Raw genomic sequence first — 26,694 nt, 5'->3', positions numbered from 1 at the left:
TAAATATATAGAGACGAATGAAAATGAGAACACAACATACCAAAACCTATGGGATGCAGCAAAAGCAGTGCTAAGGGGGAAATTTATAGCACTAAACGCATATATTAAAAAGGAAGAAAGAGCCAAAATCAAAGAACTAATGGATCAACTGAAGAAGCTAGAAAATGAACAGCAAACCAATCCTGAACCAAGTAGAAGAAAAGAAATAACAAGGATTAAAGCAGAAATAAATGACATAGAGAACAAAAAAACAATAGAGAGGATAAATATCACCAAAAGTTGGTTCTTTGAGAAGATCAACAAGATTGACAAGCCCCTAGCTAGACTGACAAAATCAAAAAGAGAGAAGACCCATATAAACAAAATAATGAATGAAAAAGGTGACATAACTGCAGATCCTGAAGAAATTAAAAAAATTATAAGAGGATATTATGAACAACTGTATGGCAACAAACTGGATAATGTAGAAGAAATGGACAATTTCCTGGAAACATGAACAACGTAGACTGACCAGAGAAGAAATAGAAGACCTCAGCCAACCCATCACAAGCAAAGAGATCCAATCAGTTATCAAAAATCTTCCCACAAATAAATGCCCAGGGCCAGATGGCTTCACAGGGGAATTCTACCAAACTTTCCAGAAAGAACTGACACCAATCTTACTCAAACTCTTTCAAAACATTGAAGAAAATGGAACACTACCTAACTCATTTTATGAAGCTAACATCAATCTAATACCAAAACCAGGCAAAGATGCTACAAAAAAGGAAAACTACCGGCCAATCTCCCTAATGAATATAGATGCAAAAATCCTCAACAAAATACTTGCAAATCGAATCCAAAGACACATTAAAAAAATCATACACCATGACCAAGTGGGGTTCATTCCAGGCATGCAAGGATGGTTCAACATAAGAAAATCAATCAATGTATTACAACACATTAACAAGTCAAAAGGGAAAAATCAATTGATCATCTCAATAGATGCTGAAAAAGCATTTGACAAAATCCAACATCCCTTTTTGATAAAAACACTTCAAAAGGTAGGAATTGAAGGAAACTTCCTCAACATGATAAAGAGCATATATGAAAAACCCACAGCCAGCATAGTACTCAATGGTGAGAGACTGAAAGCCTTCCCCCTAAGATCAGGAACAAGACAAGGATGCCCGCTGTCACCACTGTTATTCAACATTGTGCTGGAAGTGCTAGCCAGGGCAATCCGGCAAGACAAAGAAATAAAAGGCATCCAAATTGGAAAAGAAGAAGTAAAACTGTCATTGTTTGCAGATGATATGATCTTATATCTAGAAAACCCTGAGAAATCGACGATACAGCTACTAGATCTAATAAACAAATTTAGCAAAGTAGCGGGATACAAGATTAATGCACATAAGTCAGTAATGTTTCTATATGCTAGAAATGAACAAACTGAAGAGACACTCAAGAAAAAGATACCATTTTCAATAGCAACGAAAAAAATCAAGTACCTAGGAATCAACTTAACCAAAGATGTAAAAGACCTATACAAAGAAAACTACATAACTCTACTAAAAGAAATAGAAGGGGACCTTAAAAGATGGAAAAATATTCCATGTTCATGGATAGGAAGGCTAAATGTCATTAAGATGTCAATTCTACCCAAACTCATCTACAGATTCAATGCAATCCCAATCAAAATTCCAACAACCTATTTTGCAGACTTGGAAAAGCTAGTTATCAAATTTATTTGGAAAAGGAAGATGCCTCGAATTGCTAAAGACACTCTAAAAAAGAAAAACGAAGTGGGAGGACTTACACTCCCTGACTTTGAAGCTTATTATAAAGCCACAGTTGCCAAAACAGCATGGTATTGGCACAAAGATAGACATATAGATCAATGGAATCGAATTGAGAATTCAGAGATAGACCCTCAGATCTATGGCCGACTGATCTTTGATAAGGCCCCCAAAGTCACTGAACTGAGCCATAATGGTCTTTTCAACAAATGGGGCTGGGAGAGTTGGATATCCATATCCAAAAGAATGAAAGAGGACCCCTACCTCACCCCCTACACAAAAATTAACTCAAAATGGACCAAAGATCTCAATATAAAAGAAAGTACCATAAAACTCCTAGAAGATAATGTAGGAAAACATCTTCAAGACCTTGTATTAGGCGGCCACTTCCTAGACTTTACACCCAAAGCACAAGCAACAAAAGAGAAAATAGATAAATGGGAACTCCTCAAGCTTAGAAGTTTCTGCACCTCAAAGGAATTTCTCAAAAAGGTAAAGAGGCAGCCAACTCAATGGGAAAAAATTTTTGGAAACCATGTATCTGACAAAAGACTGATATCTTGCATATATAAAGAAATCCTACAACTCAATGACAATAGTACAGTCGGCCCAATTAAAAAATGGGCAAAAGATATGAAAAGACAGTTCTCTGAAGAGGAAATACAAATGGCCAAGAAACACATGAAAAAATGTTCAGCTTCACTAGTTATTAGAGAGATGCAAATTAAGACCACAATGAGATACCATCTAACACCGGTTAGAATGGCTGCCATTAAACAAACAGGAAACTACAAATGCTGGAGGGGATGTGGAGAAATTGGAACTCTTATTCATTGTTGGTGGGACTGTATAATGGTTCAGCCACTCTGGAAGTCAGTCTGGCAGTTCCTTAGAAAACTAGATATAGAGTTACCATTCGATCCAGCGATTGCACTTCTCGGTATATACCCGGAAGATCGGAAAGCAGTGACACGAACAGATATCTGCACGCCAATGTTCATAGCAGCATTATTCACAATTGTCAAGAGATGGAAACAACCCAAATGTCCTTCAACAGATGAGTGGATAGATAAAATGTGGTATATACACACGATGGAATACTACGCGGCAGTAAGAAGGAACGATCTCGTGAAACATATGACAACATGGATGAACCTTGAAGACATAATGCTGCGAGAAATAAGCCAGGCACAAAAAGAGAAACATTATATGCTACCACTAATTTGAACTTTGAAAAATGTAAAACAAATGGTTTATAATGTAGAATGTAGGGGAACTAGCAATAGAGAGCAATTAAGGAAGGGGGAACAATAATCCAAGAAGAACAGATAAGCCATTTAACGTTCTGGGGATGCCCAGGAATGACTATGGTCTGTTAATTTCTGATGGATATAGTAGGAACAAGTTCACAGAAATGTTGCTATATTAGGTAACTTTCTTGGGGTAAAGTAGGAACATGTTGGAAATTAAGCAGTTATCTTAGGTTAGTTGTCTTTTTCTTACTCCCTTGTTATGGTCTCTTTGAAATGTTCTTTTATTGTATGTTTGTTTTCTTTTTAACTTTTTTTTCATACAGTTGATTTAAAAAAGAAGGTAAAGTTAAAAAAAAAAAAAGGAAAACAAGGAAAAAAAAAGATATAGTGCCCCCTTGAGGAGCCTGTGGAGAATGCAGGGGTATTGGCCTAACCCACCTCCATGGTTGCTAACATGACCACAGACATAGGGGACTGGTGGTTTGGTGGGTTGAGCCCTCTACCATAGGTTTTACCCTTGGGAAGACGGTTGCTGCAAAGGAGAGGCTAGGCCTCCCTATGGTTGTGCGTAAGAGCTTCCTCCCGAATGCCTCTTTGTTGCTCAGATGTGGCCCTCTCTCTCTGGCTAAGCCAACTTGAAAGGTGAAATCACTGCCCTTCCCCCTACGTGGGATCAGACACCCAGGGGAGTGAATCTCCCTGGCAACGTGGAATATGACTCCCGGGGAGGAATGTAGACCCGGCCTCGTGGGACGGAGAACATCTTCTTGACCAAAAGGGGGATGTGAAAGGAAATGAAATAAGCTTCAGTGGCAGAGAGATTCCAAAAGGAGCCGAGAGGTCACTCTGGTGGGCACTCTTACGCACACTTTAGACAACCCTTTTTAGGTTCTAAAGAATTGGGGTAGCTGGTGGTGGATACTTGAGACTGTCAAACTACAACCCACAACCCATGAATCTCGAAGACAGTTGTATGGAGGTGTAGCTTATGAGGGGTGACAATGGGATTGGGAAAGCCATAAGGACCACACTCCACTTTGTCTAGTTTATGGATGGATGAGTAGAAAAATAGGGGAAGGAAACAAACAGACAAAGGTATCCAGTGTTCTTTTTTACTTCAACTGCTCTTTTTCACTCTAATTATTATTCTTGTTATTTTTGTGTGTGTGCTAATGAAAGTGTCAGGGATTGATTTGGGTGATGAATGTACAACTATGTAATGGTACTGTAAACAATCGAAAGTACGATTTGTTTTGTAAGACTGCATGGTATGTGAATATATCTCAATAAAATGAAGATTAAAAAAAAAAAAAAAAGAATAACTGACAAACTTTGGTATTTGGCAGACATTTTCTCCAAAATAAACAAAGTGACCCTGTCACTTTAAGGAAAACAAATGACAGTGTTTGTTACCAATGATGAAATTCAAGCTTCTAAGTAAAAATTCAAATTTGGAAAATTTGTACCTGCCTCTGTAAGCTTAAATGCAGCTTACCAACACTTAAAGACATTTTTGATGAGATAGACAGTGTTAATAATAAATGATTTTTTTTTTACAGTTGAGATATTCTTTTTTTTTAATCTTCATTTTATTGAGATATATTCACATACCACGCAGTCATAGAAAACAAATCGTACATTCGATTGCTCACAGTACCATTACATAGTTGTACATTCATCACCCAAATCAATCCCTGACACTTTCATTAGCACACACACAAAAATAACAAGAATAATAATTAGAGTGAAAAAGAACAATTAAAGTAAAAAAGAACACTGGGTACCTTTGTCTGTTTGTTTGTTTCCTTCCCCTATTTTTCTACTCATCCATCCATAAACTAGACAAAGTGGAGTGTGGTCCTTATGGCTTTCCCAATCCCATTGTCACCCCTCATAAGCTACATTTTTATACAATTGTCCTCGAGATTCATGGGTTCTGGGTTGTAGTTTGATCATTTCAGGTATCCACCACCAGCGACCCCAATTCTTTAGAACCTAAAAAGGGTTGTCTAAATTGTGCGTAAGAGTGCCCACCAGAGTGGCCTCTTGGCTCCTTTTGGAATCTCTCTGCCACTCAAGCTTATTTCATTTCCTTTCACATCCCCCTTTTGGTCAAGAAGATGTTCTCCGTCCCACGATGCCAGGTCTACATTCCTCCCCGGGAGTCATATTCCACGTTGCCAGGGAGATTCACTCCCCAGGGTGTCTGATCCCACGTAGGGGGGAGGGCGGTGATTTCACCTTTCAAGTTGGCTTAGCTAGAGAGAGAGGGCCACATCTGAGCAACAAAGAGGCATTCACGAGGAGGCTCTTAGGCACAAATATAGGGAGGCCTAGCCTCTCCTTTACAGCAACCGTCTTCCCAAGTGTAAAACCTATTTTTAAAAAATATTGTTATTGTGGGTTAAATTGTGTTCTCCCAAAAGATATGCTCAGGTCCTAATCCCTGGTACCTGTGAATGTGACATCATTTGGAAATAGTGTCTCTGCAGATGTAATCAGTTAAGATGAGGTCATACTGAATTAGGGTGGGTCCTAATCCAATATGACTGGTGTGTGTGTGTGTGTGTACAGATATGTGTGTGTATATATGTATGCATTTATTTATTTATTTGGTGTCCTTATAAGAAGAGGGAAAACTGGAAACAGACACAGGCAGAGGGAAGAGGGTAATGTGCAGACAGAGGCAGAGATTATGCTGCCACAAACCAAGGAATGCCTGTGGCCACCAGAAGCTGGAAGAAGCAAAAAAGGATCCTTTGATAGAGCCTTCACAGGGAGCATGACCTTGCCAAAACCTTAATTTCAGACTTCTAGCCTCCAGAACTGTGAGAGAATAAATTTCTGTTGTTTTAAGCCATGCTATTTGTAGTAATTTGTTAGAGCAGCTCTAAGAAACTAATGCACTTGCCTAATGAAATGTGTCACCATTTGGAAGATCTGCAGTAAATCAGTGAATCAGTATTTTCCAAGTGATCAATGCATGATATTACAAAATCATATACAGACCAATAGATTTTAATGTAATACAATATGAAAACTTCATTGTTATGTTTCATATTCCATATTGCAACTAACTTTGAGGAAACTAACACTTCTTGAATCTGGGTGTAGTATCAAAGAAGAAAATCCACAATTATCTGAAAAGGTTATTAAAATACTCTTCATTTTCCCAAGTACATATTTGTGTGAGGCCAGATCTTTTGCATTTCATATAATTCAACCAAAAGAACACACTGCAGCACACTGAATGCAGAAGTGCATATGAGGATCCAGCTATCTTCTATTATATCAGACATTAAAGAGCTAGGCAAAAATATATAAACAAAGCTACTCTTCTCACAAATTTTTTTATTTATTTGGAAAAGTTATTTTTCTTTAAAAATATGTTACTTATACTGATATGTAATGGATTTATTATTGTTGTTTTTTAATGAATTAAATCTTTTAAAATTAAATCTTTTCATTTCCAATACATTAAATACTGACAGATATGATCCATAAAAACAAAAGCTCTTTGGAGCCTGTAATAATTTTTAAGAGTATAAAAAGAGATCCTGGGACCAAAATACTGCTGTACTTGATCTCCAAGGTCACTGCCTGTAGTTGCTTCAAATAACCCACTTCTTTCCTAATTATTTTTTGTTGTTGCTAGAACAAGAGCCCAGTAAGGCTGTGATCCAGAGTTATTTCCCCCATCCCCAAAGTCTATTCATGGACCACTTACAAGTTTCTTGCTAAAATACTTTCATTTCTTTCAAGAACATTTCCCATTTCATTATTTTCCCTATGCTTTCTCAAATTTGGGGTTCAAAGGATTTTTTAATTTTGACATTTTACTTAGATAAGTAGAGAGGCAGGAAAATACAACGGAAAGATCAACAGACAATGATTCAGAAGCAAACTGAAATGTGGCCCCGGGGCTCAGCTTCCCTTCCATAGCATAAGGAAATTAGACTAGATAATGGTTTTCAATCTTAAATTGAGGCCCAATACATAACACAAGTATGTAGGAATTTTATCACTCTAAATTTATGGTTCCAATGTGTAACATTTACTCATCATAAGGACAATAAAAACAAAGAAGCAATTTTGATTAATATAAACATTTAAAGTCTGGAGTCTAATTCTGATTGCTCCATTTGAAAAATCTGATTTATTCAGAGAAAGTTCTAAGAAATACATTTCTATACAAGTGTCTTGTAATCTCAGGGTAGTTTAGGTAAATTTTTATTTGGGCTTTGAATAAAAATGACTTAATCTGACAGCATTTTAAAACAGCAGTGCAACTCCAATTTTTAAAATTTGGCTCCTAACATATAAAAATACATGTATTTTTTTTAAATTGCAGTTTAGAAAAATTCAAAGACACTTTAAAAATATGAAACTAGAATCTGTAAACTTCCTGAAGCACCTCTCCAGAAGCTAGTTTCTTGGAATATAATACGAAAACCCTGATCCATAGGATGTCTAAGGTTCCTTCCAGCTCTAAGGAAGGCAGCAGTTTAAGTTTGAAAGAAAAAAAAAAATTCTGTATCAACCCCTCATTCTAATCTTTAAATTGTCAAGATTGTATGACAAGAGGCAAAGGCAAGATAACATAGTGGCTAAGAGCATGGGCTCTATAATTAGACATGAATTGAAAACTAAGCATTGTTATCTACCAGTTATTGTGACTTTGGGAAAATTACGTGGCGTGAGTCTCAGCTTCCTCATCTTTAAAGTGAGGAATAATAGCACCTGTCTCATGTAACTGCTGTAAAACTTAAATGAGAAAAATGTGAAAGCAAACTTTATATGGCTGGAGAAAAAAGTACAGTCCTCTGACATTTCCCTAAGTTTGTGGAAGGTCTGTATACTCAGCCCCAGACATGAATGATGTGCAGCCATTTAACAATAAAAAGCTTTTGGTTCTATGATTCTCATTCACTGGGCTCCCATTATATGTACTCTGAGGAGAGGAACTGACTCATTCATTCATTCATTCATTCATTCAATAATATTATGTATCAGACACAGTTTCAAGTTCTTGGGATACATCAGAGAAAGCAGATAAAGATCCCAGTTCCTCATGGAGCTTAAAATCTAGTCGGAGAAGATAGAGAAAAAAAATTTATATAGTATGCTGGAAAGTAACAAGGAATAAGGGAAGAACAGGGAATGATAAGATGGACTGCTGGGTTGCACTGTTGTGTCATCAATTTTAAATACGGTGGCCAGAATAAACCCCACTAAGAAGGTGGCATTTGAGCAGATTTTTTAGCGATAATGGAGATTACCATATAGATGTATGGAGAAAGATCATCCCAGGATGAGGGAACAGCTAGGGCAAAGGGCCTAAGGAATACCAGACTTGTGTGAGCAATTATAAGAAGGCCAGTGTGGCTGAAGCAGAAATGTCATAAAGGTAAAAGCCATTTTAAGACTTTTACTGTGAATGAAATGAGTAGTTACCACAGGGTTTTGAGTAGAAATACACAAGATGTGCCTTAGGTTTAAAAAGGATCTCCCTGGTTGTTCTGTTGAGAGAAGACTGGGGGATAGCAAGGGAAAATCTAAGAGATGATAAGGAGGCTTCTGGAGTAATCCAGAAGAGAGGACAGTGGCTTACTCCAGGGTGCTAGCCACAGAGGTGGTAAGTGTCTGATTCTGGATGTAATTTGCCATGAACTAAGATGGAGAAGACTCTAAAGAGAATCAGGCTTGGGAGGAAGATCAGGAGTTGTCTGATACTCTATCATATCTATGAGATCGAGTGGAGATGTCATATAGGTAGTTGGATATGTCTGAAGTTTAGGGAAGAGATATGGCTAAAGATATAAATCAGCATATAGACAGTATTTGAAGCCACAAAACTGACTGAGATCCCCAAGGGAAGAAAGACAGAAAAGAGGTCCAAGAATTAAGCCCTGGAGCAACACTTTAAGAGGTTGGGGAAAAGAGGAAGAATCAGCAAAGGAGACTGAGAAAGAATAACTGATGAGGAAGAAAGAAAATCAGAGAATGATGAGAATAGTTTTGGTGGAGTGACAGAGGTGAAAGCGTGAAAGGGAGGAAAAGGAATTGGAGATTACAGATGGGGATTCTTTCAAGGAGATTTCTGGTAAAGAAGACCAAAAAATCAGACAGTAACTAGAGAAGGAAGTGGGGTCATGAATCCTTTTTTTGTTGTTGTTAAAGATGGGAGAAAATAATACAATATTTGTAGGCTAATGCAAGTGATCCAGTAAAGACTGAAACAATGATTTAGAGAGAAAGGTGAGAAATGATGAAGTGATATCCTTGAATGAATGAGCAGGTATGGTATCTAGTGCACAAGTGAAAGAGTTGGTTTTATATTTGAGCATCTATGAACTATATATGATAACAAGTGGGAACACAGACTGTAGGTTCAAATACTGTAGGTAGATAGATATGGTAGCAGTGGGGGTCAACAGAAGTTCTCTTCTGATTGCTTCTACCTTTAGGGGAAAAAGGAAGAAGGTCATCAGAGGACCTTCTTCTGATGTGAGGGGCTTGAGGGTAGAAGAGAAGGAGAAGGTGTGAAATGGTTGTCTAGGGAATGAGAGAGTGAATTAAGAATGTACAGTATGAGCAGTCACACGAAGGTCCAAACTAGTCAGTATGGCTTTAATTTAAAAACACTTAAACAGTATTATGTACCAGGCACACTTCTAATCCTTTACAAATATTAACTTTTAATTTAAGCTTCATAAAATCCATTGAGCACAACAGCAACCATCGACTTGGCAGATGAAATCACTGCCATCCCCACTACGTGGGATCTGACACCCAGGTGTGTAAATACCCCTGGCAACGTGGAATATGACTCCCGGGGAGGAATCTGGACCCAGCATCGTGGGATGGAGAACATCTTCCTGACCCAAAGGGGGATGTGAAATGAGATGAGATAGGTTTCAGTGGCTGAGAGTTTCCAAAGGGAGCCAAGAGGTCACTCTGGTGGGCACTCTTGTTCGTAATATAGATAACCCTTTTTGGGTTCTAATGAATTGGAATAGCTGGCAGTGGATACCTGAAGCTATCAAACTGCAACCCAGAACCCTTGAATCTTGAAGAAGATTGTATAACAGTGTGGCTTATGAGGGGTGACAATGTGACTGTGAAAGCCATATAGACCACACTCCCCTTTGTCCAGTGGATGGATGGATGAGTGGAAAAACAGGGGCAAAAAAAAAAAAAAAAAAAAAAAAAGCACCCAGTTATCCTTTTTATTTTAATTGCTCTTTTTCACTTTAATTTTTATTCTTATTACTTTTGTGTGTGTGGTAATGAAGGTGTTCAAAAATTGATTTTGGTGATGGATGCACAGATGTATGTGGTGCTGTGAACTGATTGTACGCTTTGTATGATTGTATGGTATGTGAATATATCTCAATAAAATTGAACTATTAAAAAAAAATCTGTTGAGGTAGATATTGTTATTCTCTTTTACAAATGAGACACAGAGATTAAGTCTGGCTCCAGAGTTTGCACTCCTAACCATCATGTTTTTCTCCAGTCAAGTTCAGCTCTATTGGTCAAAGAGAAGAGTAAGCAGAGAGCTGGATTCAACCAGAGTATGGTTTTGCCAAGCAAGTATGACAAAACAGGACAATCAGCGTTATTTTATATATATAAAGTAGTATGATTGACCATGGAATATAAGCTAGTTAAAGAGAGATGTGGGGACCTCATAGAGAGGAAGAGTAAAAACATGGTAGGATCAATGGATCTTAGATCCTGGTGAGGTCAAAGGATTGATGGAATCTGGATACTAGAGAAGAAAGTTGGAAAGAAAAGAGCTGGTGGTCAGAGAGTGGGAGGCACACAATTAACATTAAGGAGCAGTTGTACTTATGGATAATGACGAAGTCTAGGGTATGACCATGGGATAAATGGTTGAGGTAGGATGGAGAACAAGACCACTGGAGTATTAGACTCCAATCGACCACTGTAGCCTTAACCCTACTGTCCCTCTATCTGAAAACAAACTCTTTTCAAAATATCTATTTCTTTCCCCTGAACATGTCATGTAAGTCCTGCCTTCATTTCTTCACATGCCCTCTCTTCCCATATCCACTTGCTAAATTCCTAGCCCATTTTTTCAAGGCATACCACAAAAGCCTACTTTCTGCTTTGAAATCACTCATTATTTACCCTAAAATGATGCGATTTCCTCTTCCTTTAAATCTTGGAAGCGTTAATTAATCATTCTCATGGCACTATTTCCTTGGGGTGGGCAATCAAGGGTTAATTATAAATTATTCTCAATTTATTCTCTTTAAGTTTCTTTCCTAATCATTTAATATCCCTAATGATATATTAATTTATCAGCTTAATAAGCACACGTATTAAAAAAAAAGATAATTTAACCACTGTTACACAACAAGCCTTTTAGAAATCTCATTTGTTCTCATTCTAAACTTGTGTTTAAATCAATACCCAGCACTACATTACATCTTGGTTTTTCTGTAACTGCTTTTTATATCCCTCCTTTTTGCTACTCATATAGGGAGTTAATTTTCAACCTGAAAACAATAATGGACTCTGCCCAACAAATTCTAAATTTATTTAAATTAAATCACATATTGTTAAAATTCACTCAATATAAGAAACCCAAGCTGTGAAGGCATTTTTCGTAATCATTCTCTATACTAGAAATCCTCAGTTCGTCACAATCAGCAAATCTGTGTAGCGAACAATTCATACTATTTTCATTTAGAAAAATAAGGCATCCTATTTTCAACATGGTATTGAAGTATTTACATGTTGGAGTCCACTTCCCTCTAATTCCCTACTCTCCCACATAATAACTGGTCTGTTTGTCTATTTTATTTTTAAATGAACAATGGGGAAGAAATAGTTACTTAGTTGAAAGAACTTTTGAACTCTGTCAGATCTAGGTTTGAATCTTGGCTTGACTTAGTTCAAATTTGGTAAGCTGTACAACCTTGATCCAGTTACTTAACTGCTGTGGCGCACAGTTCCCTGATCTTTAAAATAAGACTATAAATAATTATTAAAAGAAAAAATAAAAAACTAGATACCACAAATAAAGCATAAAGGCTGGACACTAGACTATTTAGCTTTTCTCTTATTATAGAGAAATTACTACAAAATAAGAAATGTCCTCTTATTACAGAGATTTCTACCAAGTATTAGAACTTATCCATTATTTGTGAAGCTATTATCACTAGCTATTGGAAGTCACTAATCTTTTAACTTAGGCAAAGACCCATAAGAGTCAATGCTGACTCTGAAGCTGCCAAGCAACACTGTTTTCTATAAAGCAAATAATTTTTATCGGTTTTAATCAGTACATATTCTAGTAAAATCTTTAACAGGAATAAATGAGATAATGAATTTAAAAAGTAGAAAATGCTATACAAAAAAGTCTGTCATTATTGGTAGGTTACAATTGGATATAACTATACCGTAATTTTAAAGCCAAAATAAATAAATAGGGCAAAAACATCTGGAGCCTAATTTTTTTTTTTTTTTAAAGGAAGGTTCAAGGAAAGGATAATAGTTAATGTTCGAAGAAATTAATAGATTATTTCTTTACCTGAATCACTCGCTGCAACAACAACCGTTCCACCAGGAGCAAAAGGATCATTGTGCTTCAATGTTTCTACCTAAACAAATTACACAAAACCATGACTGAGAGAAGCAGCCATTAACAGCTAAATCTTCCCTGCCACTCTAAAGAAAATATCCGTACCTTTCACTCAGCTTCCTCTAATGTTTATATCTTATACAATCATGGTACATCTACCAAAACTAAGGAATTAACATTAGTATAAAACTATTATAATGAAGTACAGACTTCATTTGCATTTCACCAGATTTTCCACTAATGTCCTCTTTTTCATTCCAAGATACCACATTGCATTTAGGATGCACACTCTTCTAACTCTTAAATATCCTGGTACTTAATATCAGAAAATGTTAGAATTTCTAATTTTTTAATTATCCAGAACAATTTCAGTATTCTGTATCTAGGGGCTGGGAGGAAGGCAGGAGAGGAGCAAGAAAAAAAGAAACACATGAGATAACTTTCTGCTAAAAAAAAAATCCTGCCACTTACAACAATAAGCCAAGTAACAGTCTAGGACCAAGTGGCAAGGGTAAGTGGCTACAAAGTGTGAGAACTTTACCAGAAGCCAGAGATTCCTGATATTGAAATGTCTTCCTATTTTATACTTTAGCTTTAAATCATAGTAAAACAAATTGCATATTTAAGAAAATATCAAAAAATTTTCTCTTTCTAGCAACAGGCATTTTTTAAGGGGTCAGCTGAAAGCATTAGCAGACAGAGCTAGCAAAAGAGGTAGTAAAGAGTTTTGGAATATTTATCTTCTACTTTGACTCATGGCTATCAGTGTCATCTGTATTACAGGCTCTATTTCCAATCGATAAGAAGTTGGATATTACATCTGAATGTCAAAGAACAGGGCCAAAGATCAATTAATAAATTTCCAAGTAAACCAAATGTATTTGAAAAGAAAATGGGATGCCAACTGGATTTACAGTATATTCATCGTTTATAAAAAATCCATTAAAATGACTAGCATAAAGAAGTAACTAATACTAAAGAAATTTTAGAAATGGAAATAATACCACTTGTTTCAACTGATGCCAATAATATTATTATTAAACTGGCACACTAGATTATACTCTGATTATATATGCTGAATGAAAAAACAGCAATTAAAGAAAAAAAATACGCTGGTCTATATAGCACAGTAACTTTCCATATTCCCTAATATGATATTCAAAATGAGGTGTGAGAGGCAATCACTGACAGGATAACTTAGTCAAAAAGTATTATTGTTTCTTCTCTTGATTTTGACAGAAGGAAAAACTAACAGGTCCAGTTTTCAACAACAGCTTGCAGATCTGGTTTGTCATCAGAGAGAAAGAGGAAAAGCATGCCTGTATGTGTGCCAATTTTAGTTTTTATTCCTTTATCATATCATACATTGTGTAACCATGCTAAAAGGCCATTGGGATAAGAAGGGAAATAGGATGGTATGTGCAACCCAAGATGGAGTAAGTGGCCACACTTACTATGTTCAGTTATATAGTTAGCCAATTTAGCATGTAAAAGTAATTTTCATAAAATTCGAGTGGTATGATTTTATAGAATTAATGTTCCAAAATCCTCCAACAGAGTCACCTAATTTGTCACTCAAATTCTCTTCTAAATCAGCCATCCACTCCAGCCTCTGACAGTATGATTTGCACCTGGCACATAAAAAGACTAGATAAACTGCAGATATTATTACATTGCCAGCTTGATTTTTCTTTTGTTTTTAATGGAGAAATCAAGAGCTATCTGCAAGGACAACACTGTTTCCTAACACTGGGGAGAAAAGACACAAATTAAAATAGAACAAACAGTAGAAAAATCTCACCAGGGGAGGAATATGTCTATTTTTAAATTTTTTAAATTAAAAGAAATGCTTTTGCTTTCTTGCTCTTTAAATGAGGGGCCAGAATAAGGGGATGGGAAGGACAGAATTCAGGTTACAGTCAATTTTAAATAAATTTGGCAAATGGGTCCAAACTGCAAACAAAGTTTATAGGAAAACAGACTATCCAGTAGCCTATGGACACCACAAATACTCAGTTATAGAGGTAGTTGCCCAGTTTCACATCAGTGGAAAATAGCAATTGTTGACCAAGTAGCTCTTGACTGAATAAAGTCAGGAAGCCAATTCAAGAATATCAAAATCTGTTATTGTTAAAAGAATCAATTATTCTTTTAAGGAAATCACCTTAATCTAAAAGTATTAGAAAATTCAAATTTTCCTCCAAATGTCTTTCACACAGCCAACTCTTTCCAGGCCCAGTTTACTTACAGATGTGAAGTATCTGCATCAAAAACTAAGCTTCCAAATAAAACATTAAAAGCAAATCACCTGTGATGGTTAGGTTCACGTGTCAACTTGGCCAGGTGTTGGTGCCCAATTGTCTGGTCAAGTAAGCACTGGCCTAACCACTACTGCAAGTACATTTGTGGCTGGTTAATAAACCAGAAGGCTGGTTTATTAAATCATCAGTCAATTGACTGCATCTGTGACTGATTACATCAACGAAGGGAGTGTCCTCTGCAATGAAAGAATTCAATCAGCCAGATTTAATCCAATCAGTTGAAGACTTTTAAGAGAGAAGAGGGAGATGGTTCACTTCTTCAGCCAGCCAGCCTCTCCTGGGGAGTTCAGACAAGACCTTCATCAGAGTTGCCAGCTTGCTGACTGCCCTACAGAATTTGGACTCATGCATCCCTACAGTTGCATGAGACACTTTAATAAAATCTAGTATTTACAGATATCTCTGGTTGGTTCTATTTCCCCAGAGAACCCTGACTAATACACAAACAAACAAAAAACCTCTAAAACCATTCATAATTATTGAAACTGGGTGAAAGACACATATTACTCTAATTTAAGTATTTTTAAATATCCATAATATAAAAAATTTTTTAAAACCTTTAGATGACAAAGGACATCAACTGTGTGACCTTGGGCATGTTAAATTGATTTTTCTGAGTCCCAGTGCCCTCAATTTAAAAATAGAGATAACAACACCTATTTTGCTGGGTTGATGTGAAGATTTAAACAACGTATGTGGCTGTTAAATGGTGATTATTTAACACTATATAAACAGCCTGACATTAGTGGAAATTTGTACTTCTTTACAAGATTAACATTCGACATGTGTCTATAAAATTTAGAAATAATTTTGTGTCTAAAATATCAATATTGTTCCTTTTAACTTTCATTATTTCAATAATGCACCAAACATTTCTGAAAAGTTTTACTGAAGACTAATTTCTGGATTTCCAACCATTTATTTTTAATATCCCTAATGAAATAAAATCCATTTTATTTTTACATAATTTGATTTTTGGATGCCATTAGTTATTCTAGTTAATTCTGGGATGATCAAGCTGTGAAATACCTGTTTGGACCAAAAACAAGATAGGTTGGGATAAGACTGAAATTCTTGTATGATTGGCCCATCAGAAGAAATCTAAAAGAAGATTCTTTAATCAAGAAAGTCACTTAAAACACTTGCTGTCTATTTAACGTACACACAGTTTTTATTCTCCCACTTACCGATGTATTACTTGTATTGCTGGCTGCACTGAAAGGGTCAGGATTTGAAGTGGCAAAAGGATCAGTAGAAGACTGCTTGAAGAAACAGTCAGATGCAAATGGATCTGAACCTTTGAAAGGATCACCTCCAAATGGATCTAAGGAAACACAACCCACATTTAAGAGACCAAAAATCTTTGCATGACATTGCCTATCACCTGATGGCATGAATTAGTGCGTTAATTGAGAAATTTTGAACTCCTGCAAAAATCTAAGTATTTTGTAGTGTGAACACTGATTATTTTAAAAAGTATAGACAGATGCATCTAGATAAATAGCTTTAACATTCTTTCCTACTTGTTCATCAACCAAATCAAATTGATAATTCCAAGACCTGTTTACACAAATGTTACCTGTTAGCTAGGTTTAAATGATTCTATAAGCTGGTGAGTCTTACACTCTTAGGGATCACAGATTCCTCTGAGATTTTAATAAAAGATACAGAGCCTCTCATCTAATAAACTTAGTTTTTTAATTTGCATATAATTTCAAGGGATCCCATTTTAAGACCCCTTATTCTATTCTACCGTAACTAAAGAAAACAATAGCAACAAATACTTCTAAATGTATTTCTTTCTCAGAGCTCAAAGCTAACAGCCAATAGTTTGGAACAGGTTTGGGAAACAAAACAAGATGGTAAACCAGATTTGCTTTATTCTTATGCAAAAATCTCAGAAAAGAATATCTTAAAAATTTCCCTGATATTTTGCTTAATTTTTTTTCTTGTTTTTACATCTAAGTAGTTTGATCTATTTTTAATATTCTTAATAATGTCCAGGTAATTTTATCCAACATGTTTGTTAACATTACTGAGTTATTTAGGACAAAGCATAACGCAGGAAGAACTACTAGGTACTGACTAAATGATCAATCTGTGATACTCAAAGCTGAAGCTCCTAGATAAGACTAACTAGAACCTGACATTTCTTCAAGATGTTTCATCAACACAGAAGTTCTTCAAGATGTTTCCTTTTCCCGAATTAACATGAATAGACTGTATTCTTAGGAAAACAAAATTAAGTTCTAAACCCTGTAGCATTAATATAGATTGTATTGAATATTTAATTTGTGGCTACTCAGGAGAAATCAGTGTCAATAAAGCACCAAAGTATAAAACCTAGTATTATTTTTTTTTTTAAATAAAGCTAACAGTTTATTAAGCAACTTAACAAGAATCTACCACTCCTTTTCTGAAAATGCCAGGTACATACAACATCTACTGGTACCCTGAATCAATTTTAAAACTTTGGGTAAAATGGAATTTCACTTCCTGTAACTACCCAACTTGTGACCTCCATCCCTAAATACAACATTAGCTTATAATTAAGAATCAAATAAATCTAAGACGGACCTCAATAATATACTAACCAATTTTCCCAAAAGGATCATCCTGGAAAGGATCACCTGCAATAAAATAAATAATCAGAAATCAGAATAATGATATATACTGTTGTGGCACTATTACTTTAAGAACAGTAACTTCAAAACAAAGCAAAGCAGAGTTTCTTAAAGCCAAGTTTGTTTTATTAACTCCACCTAAAAGCAAATAAAATAGTAAATGCCATTCACCTTTAGAAATATTTAAAATAAGAAAAAATGAAGGCAGAACATAAATACATCTGATAAAAGAGGTAAAGGACATATGTCTAGGTTAAAGACAGAGGGGAAAAAATAGATACCACAGCAAAATTTAACTAACAAAATCTCTACTCTTGAAGAGTACTGGGTTAGGTATTAACTATCACCACTTCAGAAATGAAGAAACTGGAGGATTGTGGGAAGATGGAGGAGTAAGGAGCTCCAGAATTGAGTCTTTCCATCAGAGCAACTACTAAACAAGCAGGAATTATCCGAAACAACTGTTTTGAAACTCTGGAAGCCTGTACAACTTCCAGGGTAGAGAGGGAGGAAGAGGCTGGTAAATTACAGTAAAGACCAGAAACACTGCTTTCTCCTTGCAGTGTTTATTGGTGCCCATCCCCAACTCTTGTGGCAGGCTGCTGTGGGGTAGGCTGCTAGCTAGTTGGTAAGAGAATGGGATGTAAAAATCCTGTTAGCCAAGATGCTGGGTGAGTGTGGGCTGATCACCTATCACAGCTTTTGATTAGGAACTTCAGATCACTGGGGGCCTAGCTCTAAGGCTGGCCATTGTTCTAACCCACCCAAGACAAAGGAGGCTGCAGAGGAGACCTAAAGACACTAAGCTTCCTCAGGGCTGTAGGGAGCAGTTGGCTGAAGGACTGCATTTGCTGGGCAGGTCAAGAAAGTTCAGCTCGGGAAGCCATGGAAGAAACTCTTAGTGCCCTTCCTGATCACCTCCCAAGGGCAATTTGGAGTCAGTCTGCACCTTTTTTGTGGGACCCTGGCCCTATTTCAGTTGGGAAAGACTAACTTGGGGAACACCTCTCAGTGTGCCCACCTCCCAGAATTTTCTCTACAGGCAAAAGCAACTTGAGACAACAAAAGTAGTATAAGAAACTACCAAGGAGGACAATCTGGGGCAAAGGTTTGCCTGCGTTAAATATATGGGAGAGGGAGGACCGTCTTCTGGGAAATAGAGGAGGCATTCAAACTCCTACAAGAGGGGGAACACCAAAACAACTAACAAGCACAGGACAAGACAAAGGCCCAGGAAAGACAGGGAGGATCCCACACACCGCATTTCCCTTGGGCAGACCTTCCTGATAGGAGGGCTGAAACTCAAGAAAATCTCTGTCTTGGAGATTTTGGTAACAAAATTAAGAAACGGACACCCCATGGAATAAATCCTAGAGCTAACATTTTCAAATATTAATATACACAGTGTGCAATAAAAGAGTACAAGGCAAACAAAGAAACAAATGATGGTGCATCTGAAGAAAGAGGATAAAAATCAAAAGAACACCAATGAAGAAGACCAGAATGTGAACAACAAAGACTTTAAAAAATGATCTTACAAATGCTCAAGGAGATGAAGGAAAATACAGAGAAAGAACTAAAGGATATCAGGAAAACAATGAATGAATGTTTGAATGAATCATAGTAAAAAGACAGAATTTCTAAAAAGGAAACAAACAAAAATACTCGAGTTGAAGACCACAGTAACTGAAATGAAAAAATGCCCAGGAGGGTTTCCAGAGCAGACTGGAGCTGTCTGAAGAAAGAATCAGCAACCTTAAAGACAAGACATTTAAAAAGAGTCAGGCTGAGGAGCAGAAAGAAAAAAGAAATACGAAAAGCAAAAATACTCTAAGATACCTCTGGAACACCACCAAGCATACCAATACATGCATTATGAGAGATGCAGAAGAAGAAAGAGAGAATGGGGCAGCAGGAATATTCAAAAAAATAAAGACACAGAGCTTCCCAAATCAAGCGAAAGACATGAATATGCACAACAAAGAAGCCCAGAGAACACTGCCATACATTGATCACACTGTTACATGTAAAGGACAAGAAGAGAGTTCTGAAAACTGCAACATGTTATGTATAAGGGAGTCCCAATTAGATTGAATGCTGGTTTCTCATCAGAAACCATAGAGGCAAGAAGGCAGCGGGCTGAAACACTTAAAGTACTGAAGGAAAACAACTTCCAGTCAAGAATTTTATATCCAGCGAGACTCTTTCAAAAATGAGGGAGAGATTAAGACATCCTAAGATGAACAAAAAGTGAGGAAGTTCAGCACCAGTAGACCTGCCCTTCAATCAATGCTAAAGGGAGTTCTTCAGACGGAAAGGAAAGGACACTAGACAATGGTTCAAAGTGACATAAAGAAATAAAGAATTCCAGTAAAGGTAACCATTTGGATAATTATAAATGCCAGTATTATTGTATTGTAATGTTTGGCATGTAACTTGACTTTTTACTTCCTATAGATGCTAAACTGTAAATGCATAAAAAGTAATGATAAATCCATGGTTTTGGACAATGTATAAAAATATAAGGGGTAACAATACAAAAAAAAGTTGGGGGACAGAGGGGTATAGGTAAAATACATGCTATTGAAGTTAAGCTGGTATCAAATCAAATATGACTGTTATATATTTAGGATGCTAAATTTTAACTTCAGGTTGACCACAAGGAAAATACATAATGTCTGCAAGACACTCAAAAAGTCAAAGGTACAAGAAGGTTGAGGGTGACAGGATAGAAAAAATATATACCATGGAAGTAATAACCAAGAGAGCTGAGGTAGCTATACTAATTTTATCTGTAAAATGGACTTTAAGAAGAAACAGTAACAAGGGACAAAGACAGTCATTATATACTGATAAAGGGTCAACTCAACAAGAAGATGTAACAATAATAAATAAATATGCACCTAACAGCAGAGCCCAAAATATACATAGCAAATATTGACAGATTTGAAGGGAGAAACTGATGGGACTATATTGATAGTAGAGACTTTAATACACCACTTTCAATAATGGATAGAATCATCTAGCAGAAGATCAGTAAGGAAATATCAGACTTGAACAATACTCTAAATCTACTAGACCTAACAGTCATAGATAGAACACTTCATCCAACAAAAAGAGCATACACATTCTTCTTGAATGTACATGGATCATTCTCCAGGATAGACCATATCTTAGGTCCCAAACCAAGTCTCAATATTAAAAAAATACTGACTTCATGCCATGTATCTTCTCTAACCACAAGAGAATGAAGCTAGAAATCAATAACAGAAGGAGAAATGGAAAATTCAAAAATATGTGGGAATTAAACAACATACTTGTTTTTAAATTTTATTTTGAAATAAATTCACTTACAGGAACAGTTGCAAAAACAATACAAACCCCATACACAGAACTCCAGCATACACTGACCCCCCTCCCCCAAAACCCCAATCCACCAACTTTAACATCCTGTCACACCACCATTTCTTTCTTTCCCTCCCTCTCTCCCTCCCTATCATCCATCATCTATGGCTCTGTCCTCTGAACATATGAGAGCAAGCTGCGCACATCTTTGAACAAACAATGTAATTCACATATACCTTTCCCATGAACAAGAACATTCCTTTATGCAATCCCATTAAGCGAAGCGAAGAAGTTCAAGAAATTCAACATTGATACAAAGCTTACATTCTATATTTCCTTTTTTTCTTTCCTTATGTCCCAATCTGTGTTCCTTTGAGCCTCCTCTCCTCCATCCTCAGATTCCATCCAGGATCATCCTTGGCATTTAATTGTCATCTATTTACTGTCTATTTTTTTTCAATTGTGGAAACATATCTACAACCTAAATCTTCCCATTCCACCCCCTCCCTAGCATTCCATTAGTGGGATTAATCACATTTAGAATGTTGCAATGCTATCACCTTCCCACCATCCATTACTAGAAATTTCCCTTCACCCCAAACAGAAACCCTACACTCATTTCTTAACTCCCCATTGCCCCTTCCCCCACTTCTCCTAACCCCTACTCTACTATTCATCTTTATGGTCATATTCTCTGATACTTTCTTGGTGTTTACCATGGGGCTTAAATTTAACCTCTTAAATCTGTAACAATCTTGTTTTTCTTTGATACCAACTTAACTTCAAAAGGACACATAAACTATGTTCCTGTACTCCATCATTCCCCCACCTTTATGTAGTTGTCAAAAATTACATATTTTACATTGAGTCCAAAACCACTGATTTATCATTACAGTTTATGTATTTTAGATCCCATAGGAAGTAAATAGTGGAGTTACAAATCAAAAATACAGTAGTATTGGTATTTATATTTACCATGTGATCTTTACTGGAAATGTTTATTTCTTCATGTAGTTTCAGTCAATTGTTTACTGTCCCTTCCTTTCAGCCTGCTCAACTCTCTTTAGCATTTCTTATAGGACTGATATACTGGTGATGAAGTCCCTCAGCTTTTGATTATCCGGGAATGTTTTCATCTCCCCCTCATTTTTACCCTCTAGGTATTTGTGAATTCTCCAAGTCTCTGATGGTTATTGACTTCTATTTGTATTCCATTGTGGTCAGAGAAAGTGCTCTGAACAAATTCAAAAAAAAAAAATTTTTTTTTTTTTAATTTATTGAGGCTTGTTTTATGTTCCAGCATACAGTCCATTCTGAAGAAAGATCCGTGATCACTAGAGAATAATGTGTGTCCCGGTGACCTGGGATGTAATGTTCTATATAGGTCTGTTAAAATTCTCTGTATCTCTCTCTCCTTTCTTTGTTTCTCTGTCAGCAGGGCTCCCTTTAGTATCTGAAGTAGGGCAGGTCTTTTATTAGCAAAATCTCTCAACATTTGTTTGTCTGTGAAAAATTTAAGCTCTCCCTCAAATTTGAAGGAGAGTTTTGCTGGATAAAGTATTCTTGGTTGGAAATTTTTCTCTCTCAGAATTTTAAATATGTCACGCCACTGCCTTCTTGCCTTCATGGTGGCCACTGAGTAGTCACTACTTAGTCTTATGTTGTTTTCCTTTGTATGTGGTGAATTGCTTTTCTCTTGCTGCTTTCAGAACTTGCTCCTTCTCTTCAGTATTTGACAGTCTGATCAGAATATGTATTGGAGTGGGTTTATTTGGATTTATTCTATTTGGAGTTTGCTGGGCATTTACACTTTGTGTATTTATATTGTGTAGAAGGTTTGGGAAGTTTTCCCCAACAATTTCTTTGAATACTCTTTCCAGACCTTTACCCTTCTCTTCCCCTTCTGGGATACCAACAATTCTTAAATTTGGATGTTTTATTTGATCTATCATATCCCTGAGATCCATTTCAATTTTTTCAATTTTTTTCCCCATTTTTTCCGTTGTTCTTTCATTTTCTGTTCTGTGGTCCTCGAGGAGGCTGAGTCGTCGTTCAACTTCCACTAATCTTGTATTATGAGTATCCAGAGTCTTTTTAATTTGGTCAACAGTTTCTTTTATTTCCATAAGGTCTTCTATTTTTTTATTTACTCTTGCAATTTCTTCTTTATGCTCTTCTAGGGTCTTCTTCATGTCCTTTATATCCTATGCCATGATCTCGTTGTCTGTTTCTAGTTCTTTGATTAATTGTGCCAAGTACTGTGTCTCTTCTGGTCTTTTGATTCAGGTGTTTGGGTTTGGGTTCTCCATATTGTCTGGTTTTATCATATGCTTTAAGATTTTCTGTTGTTTTTGGCCCCTTGGCATTTGCTTTACTTGATCTCTATTTTGTCAGAACTACAGCTTGGTGGTGTACAATTTCTCTAACTAACCAGCAGATGGCATCTCTGAGTCACCTATTCCCCTCAAGTCAGTTCTCCCCAACTTTGTCTTTGTGGTGTGTGGAGATCTGATTCTTGTGGGGTTCAACTGGTGCACTAAATTTGGGTGTGTTGTTGGTGCTGTCCGCCCTAAATGTGGGGCGTGTGTCTGGGTGGTTAGGGGGGCAGGGCAGCTTTAATAATCAAACCTCCCAGGTGTTCCCAGAGATTTAAGGCTGTTGCAAGAGCCTAAGCCTTCATTTCAGTCTTGCCACAGATTGTTTCTGCCTCTGACCCATAAGTCCTTGGTACTGGCATACGGTCCTTGGGATTTCTGAGTAGGTCCCCCTTCTCAGCCGTGCTCTTCCAGGACCTCTGCTGAGGGAAGGCTGTGCCACTTCACAAGTGCACACCAGCCCACCAGGGAAGCCCTGGGCTGCTGGGCTGTGCAGGAGCATTCCCAGCCTGTTGTAAAGATGGCTGAATGGGACGTGTTAATTGCCCCCTTTTCGCACAGCTCTGCCTTCCCAGCTCTGGGACAATTAGCTGTGGGTGTACTAAAGGCCACTGTCCACGGCCAATACTATAGCGTGTGCACGGTGCTGCAGGAAGCGCTCCCCGTCACACTGGGTTTCTTGGTGCAGCTCTGGACTGTGGGTCCAGCCCCGGGCAGGAGTGTCCCCAGGCCACCGGGGAGATGGGTGCAAGGGGCGTGGTTTCTTTCTCCTTTTGGCTCCCCTCTCCTCCCCTGGCCCCGAGACAATCAGCAGCGGGTGTGGGAAGGGCTACTCTCCACTCCAGATACCAAGGCGTTGGCCCAGCCCACTCCTGCCATGCTTCACTGCACGCTTCTCCCCGTCATATCCGCAGCTGCTCCCGGGTGTTTTTTTTTTTTTTTTTTTTAAAGAACTAGTCCGTCTCTAAACACCAACCCACAGTTTCCCGACACCGCAGGGGGGCCACTGGACTTTCAGCCGGCTCACTCACTCGTTTCAGAATGCAGACTCCCAGTTTCACCAAATGCAAGATCCCTGTGGATTTAGCAGACCTTGTCTGGCTGGTGCATCGCTGGAACTGGTGTTCTGGGTTACTTTCTGGTTTTTATCTAGTATTTTTCAGGGAGGTGTTTTTTTGACCTGTGCCACCTAGTCGCCATCTTAGGGTCTTACAACATACTCTTAAACAACCATTGGGTAAAAGAGGAAATCACAACAAAATTTAGGAAATTTCTAGATGCAAATGAAAATACGAGATATGAACAACTTATTGTATACTGTGGATGGTTGTATGTTATGCGAATATATCTCTATAAGATTGTAGGAAAAAATATAAATAGAGGTAAAAGTGCTGGAGAAAACATGGAGAGAGGGACGTATCCATTTACTGTTGATGAGGAGGCAGAATGGAGAAGCCTTTCTGGAGGTCAATGTGGTGGCGCCACAAGAAGCTAAGTATGTGGGGCCATAAGGTCCTACAACCTCATTATGGGGTATGTATTTGGAAGATCCGAGAGCAGAGACATGACTGTACATTTGCACACTGGTGTTTACAGAGGCAGTATTCATGATTTGCAATGGGTGGAGATGGCCTAAGGATACACTGACTGAAGAACAGAATGGTGAACTGTGGTGTATGCCAAAGTAGAAACAAGCCAAATTCATTAACTTATGCATGAACAAACAAAATATGGCATAACCGTACAATGGAATATCATTCAGCAATAAAAAGGAATGAAATATGGAAATACGCTACAACACAGATGGAACTTGAAAATATTATACTAACTATACTTAATAGTATACTAAGGATGCATATTAGACTATACTATACTAAGAAGCCAGGCATAAAAGGACACATATTTTATAAATTCATAAATACGGAAATGTGTAGAGACAGGAAATTATTTAGTAGTTTCCTAGGACTAAGGTGGAGGAATGAGAAATGACTGCTAATGGGTACCGGGTTTCTTTTTGGGTTGGTAAAAAAGTAGATTGTGGTGATGGTTGTAGAGCTTCGTGAATATACTAAAAACCACTGAACTACTTTTTTTTACTGACCTTACTCAGAGCTACAACTGAGGGAGGTACAGTGGAAAGACAGGTAACTGAGGGAGGTACAGTAGAAAGACAGATAGAATTTGCCTTACTCGGAGCCTGAAGAACTCAGAAATCCATGCTGTGAATCCCAAAACTCAGCGCTCCTTGAGCTGTAAAATCATGGCACTTTGTCACAATTTTGCCTAAAAGGGTCTTTTGAGTGAGCAATAGAGCCAACCTGAGATAAGTTCACAATCCCATTCTCTGGACATGATACTTCCTCCATGGCTAATTCCTGCCTGCCAGGCTAAGAGAGTGGAACGTGAAAAACTGCAACAGCAGATCCGAGGCTCTGGTGTGGCCTAAGTAGTCCAGTGGTTTTTAGTATTTTCATGAAGCTCTACAATGCTCAATCTCCAGGCTGGAATTCCATCTCATAATCAATACCATGTATATTAAGATCTGCAAAAGACCAACTTTTAGGCAGTGATATTTTTCTCCCATTACCAGGGTTGGGGAAGGGTGGGGTAATGGGGAGGAGGAGAGAGTATGCAGTTGGTGCTTTCTTTAATTCCCTTGGGAATTTTGTTTTGTTTTGTTTCTGTAAGTTTCTCCCCTGGTATCATGGAAAGGACCCCTTAAACATCACATTGTAGGTAGCTGTATCTGAAGAATAAATAACTGGCCAGAGGGGTAGGGTATCCTTTCCTGGATTTATGCAAGGGAAGAGCTCCTTGCCAAAACTGGACTTCTTATATAATCAGCTGGCTAGGGAGACTTAATTTTACTAAAATCAAAGTTTAATGTTACCATCTAAGCACAAATTGAGCAGCAAAAGCTAATTTGATCATAAAGCAGGGGACCCTGTATGGCCTACATCTAACACAGCATATTCCCAGATTTGATGCTTGTCAACTATGTGTTTTTCACATACCCTTCTCTGGTACTGAATTGGCTCTGAATTCTTGGTAAGAGGGCTCTGCATCTCCTTGGGCTGCTCTGGGCCAGTAAACAGCTACCTGAAGTGTTTATATATTATCATGGTCAATAGTTCAGTGGGATTTGTACATTTTTGGTAACACTGGCATTACATGATTGCCACTGAAATTTCTTTTTTTTTGTTTGTTTGGTAGTTTGTGACTCTAAAATTCCCACTGCTATATATGTTAATTTAAGAAAACAAAAAATTTTTGGAATGCCTTTCAAAAAAAAGAAAAAAAACTGGACATCTAAGATGGCAGCATAGAGAGGAGTGGAAGCTAAATCCCCTTGGAACAACTAAAAAAAACAGAAACAACTAGT

General features: G+C 37.3%; 1 protein-coding gene across 3 annotated transcripts in view; it reads right to left on the bottom strand.

The window, feature by feature from the left end:
- EPS15 (epidermal growth factor receptor pathway substrate 15) overlaps nt 1-26,694 on the bottom strand; it is a 209,658-nt gene that overhangs the window by 43,184 nt on the left and 139,780 nt on the right. For all 3 annotated transcript variants that reach the window (XM_037827251.1, XM_037827249.1, XM_037827250.1), the window contains exons 19-21: nt 17,563-17,598; nt 16,156-16,292; nt 12,597-12,666 (exon numbers count right to left, since the gene is read on the bottom strand). In XM_037827251.1, the coding sequence (XP_037683179.1) occupies nt 12,597-12,666; nt 16,156-16,292; nt 17,563-17,598 (243 nt within the window). The remainder of the gene's footprint in view (nt 1-12,596; nt 12,667-16,155; nt 16,293-17,562; nt 17,599-26,694) is intronic.

This window comes from Choloepus didactylus, chromosome 2 (assembly GCF_015220235.1).
Source record: "Choloepus didactylus isolate mChoDid1 chromosome 2, mChoDid1.pri, whole genome shotgun sequence".
Lineage (NCBI taxonomy): Eukaryota > Metazoa > Chordata > Mammalia > Pilosa > Megalonychidae > Choloepus > Choloepus didactylus.
This window is presented reverse-complemented; position numbering and strand designations above follow the sequence as displayed.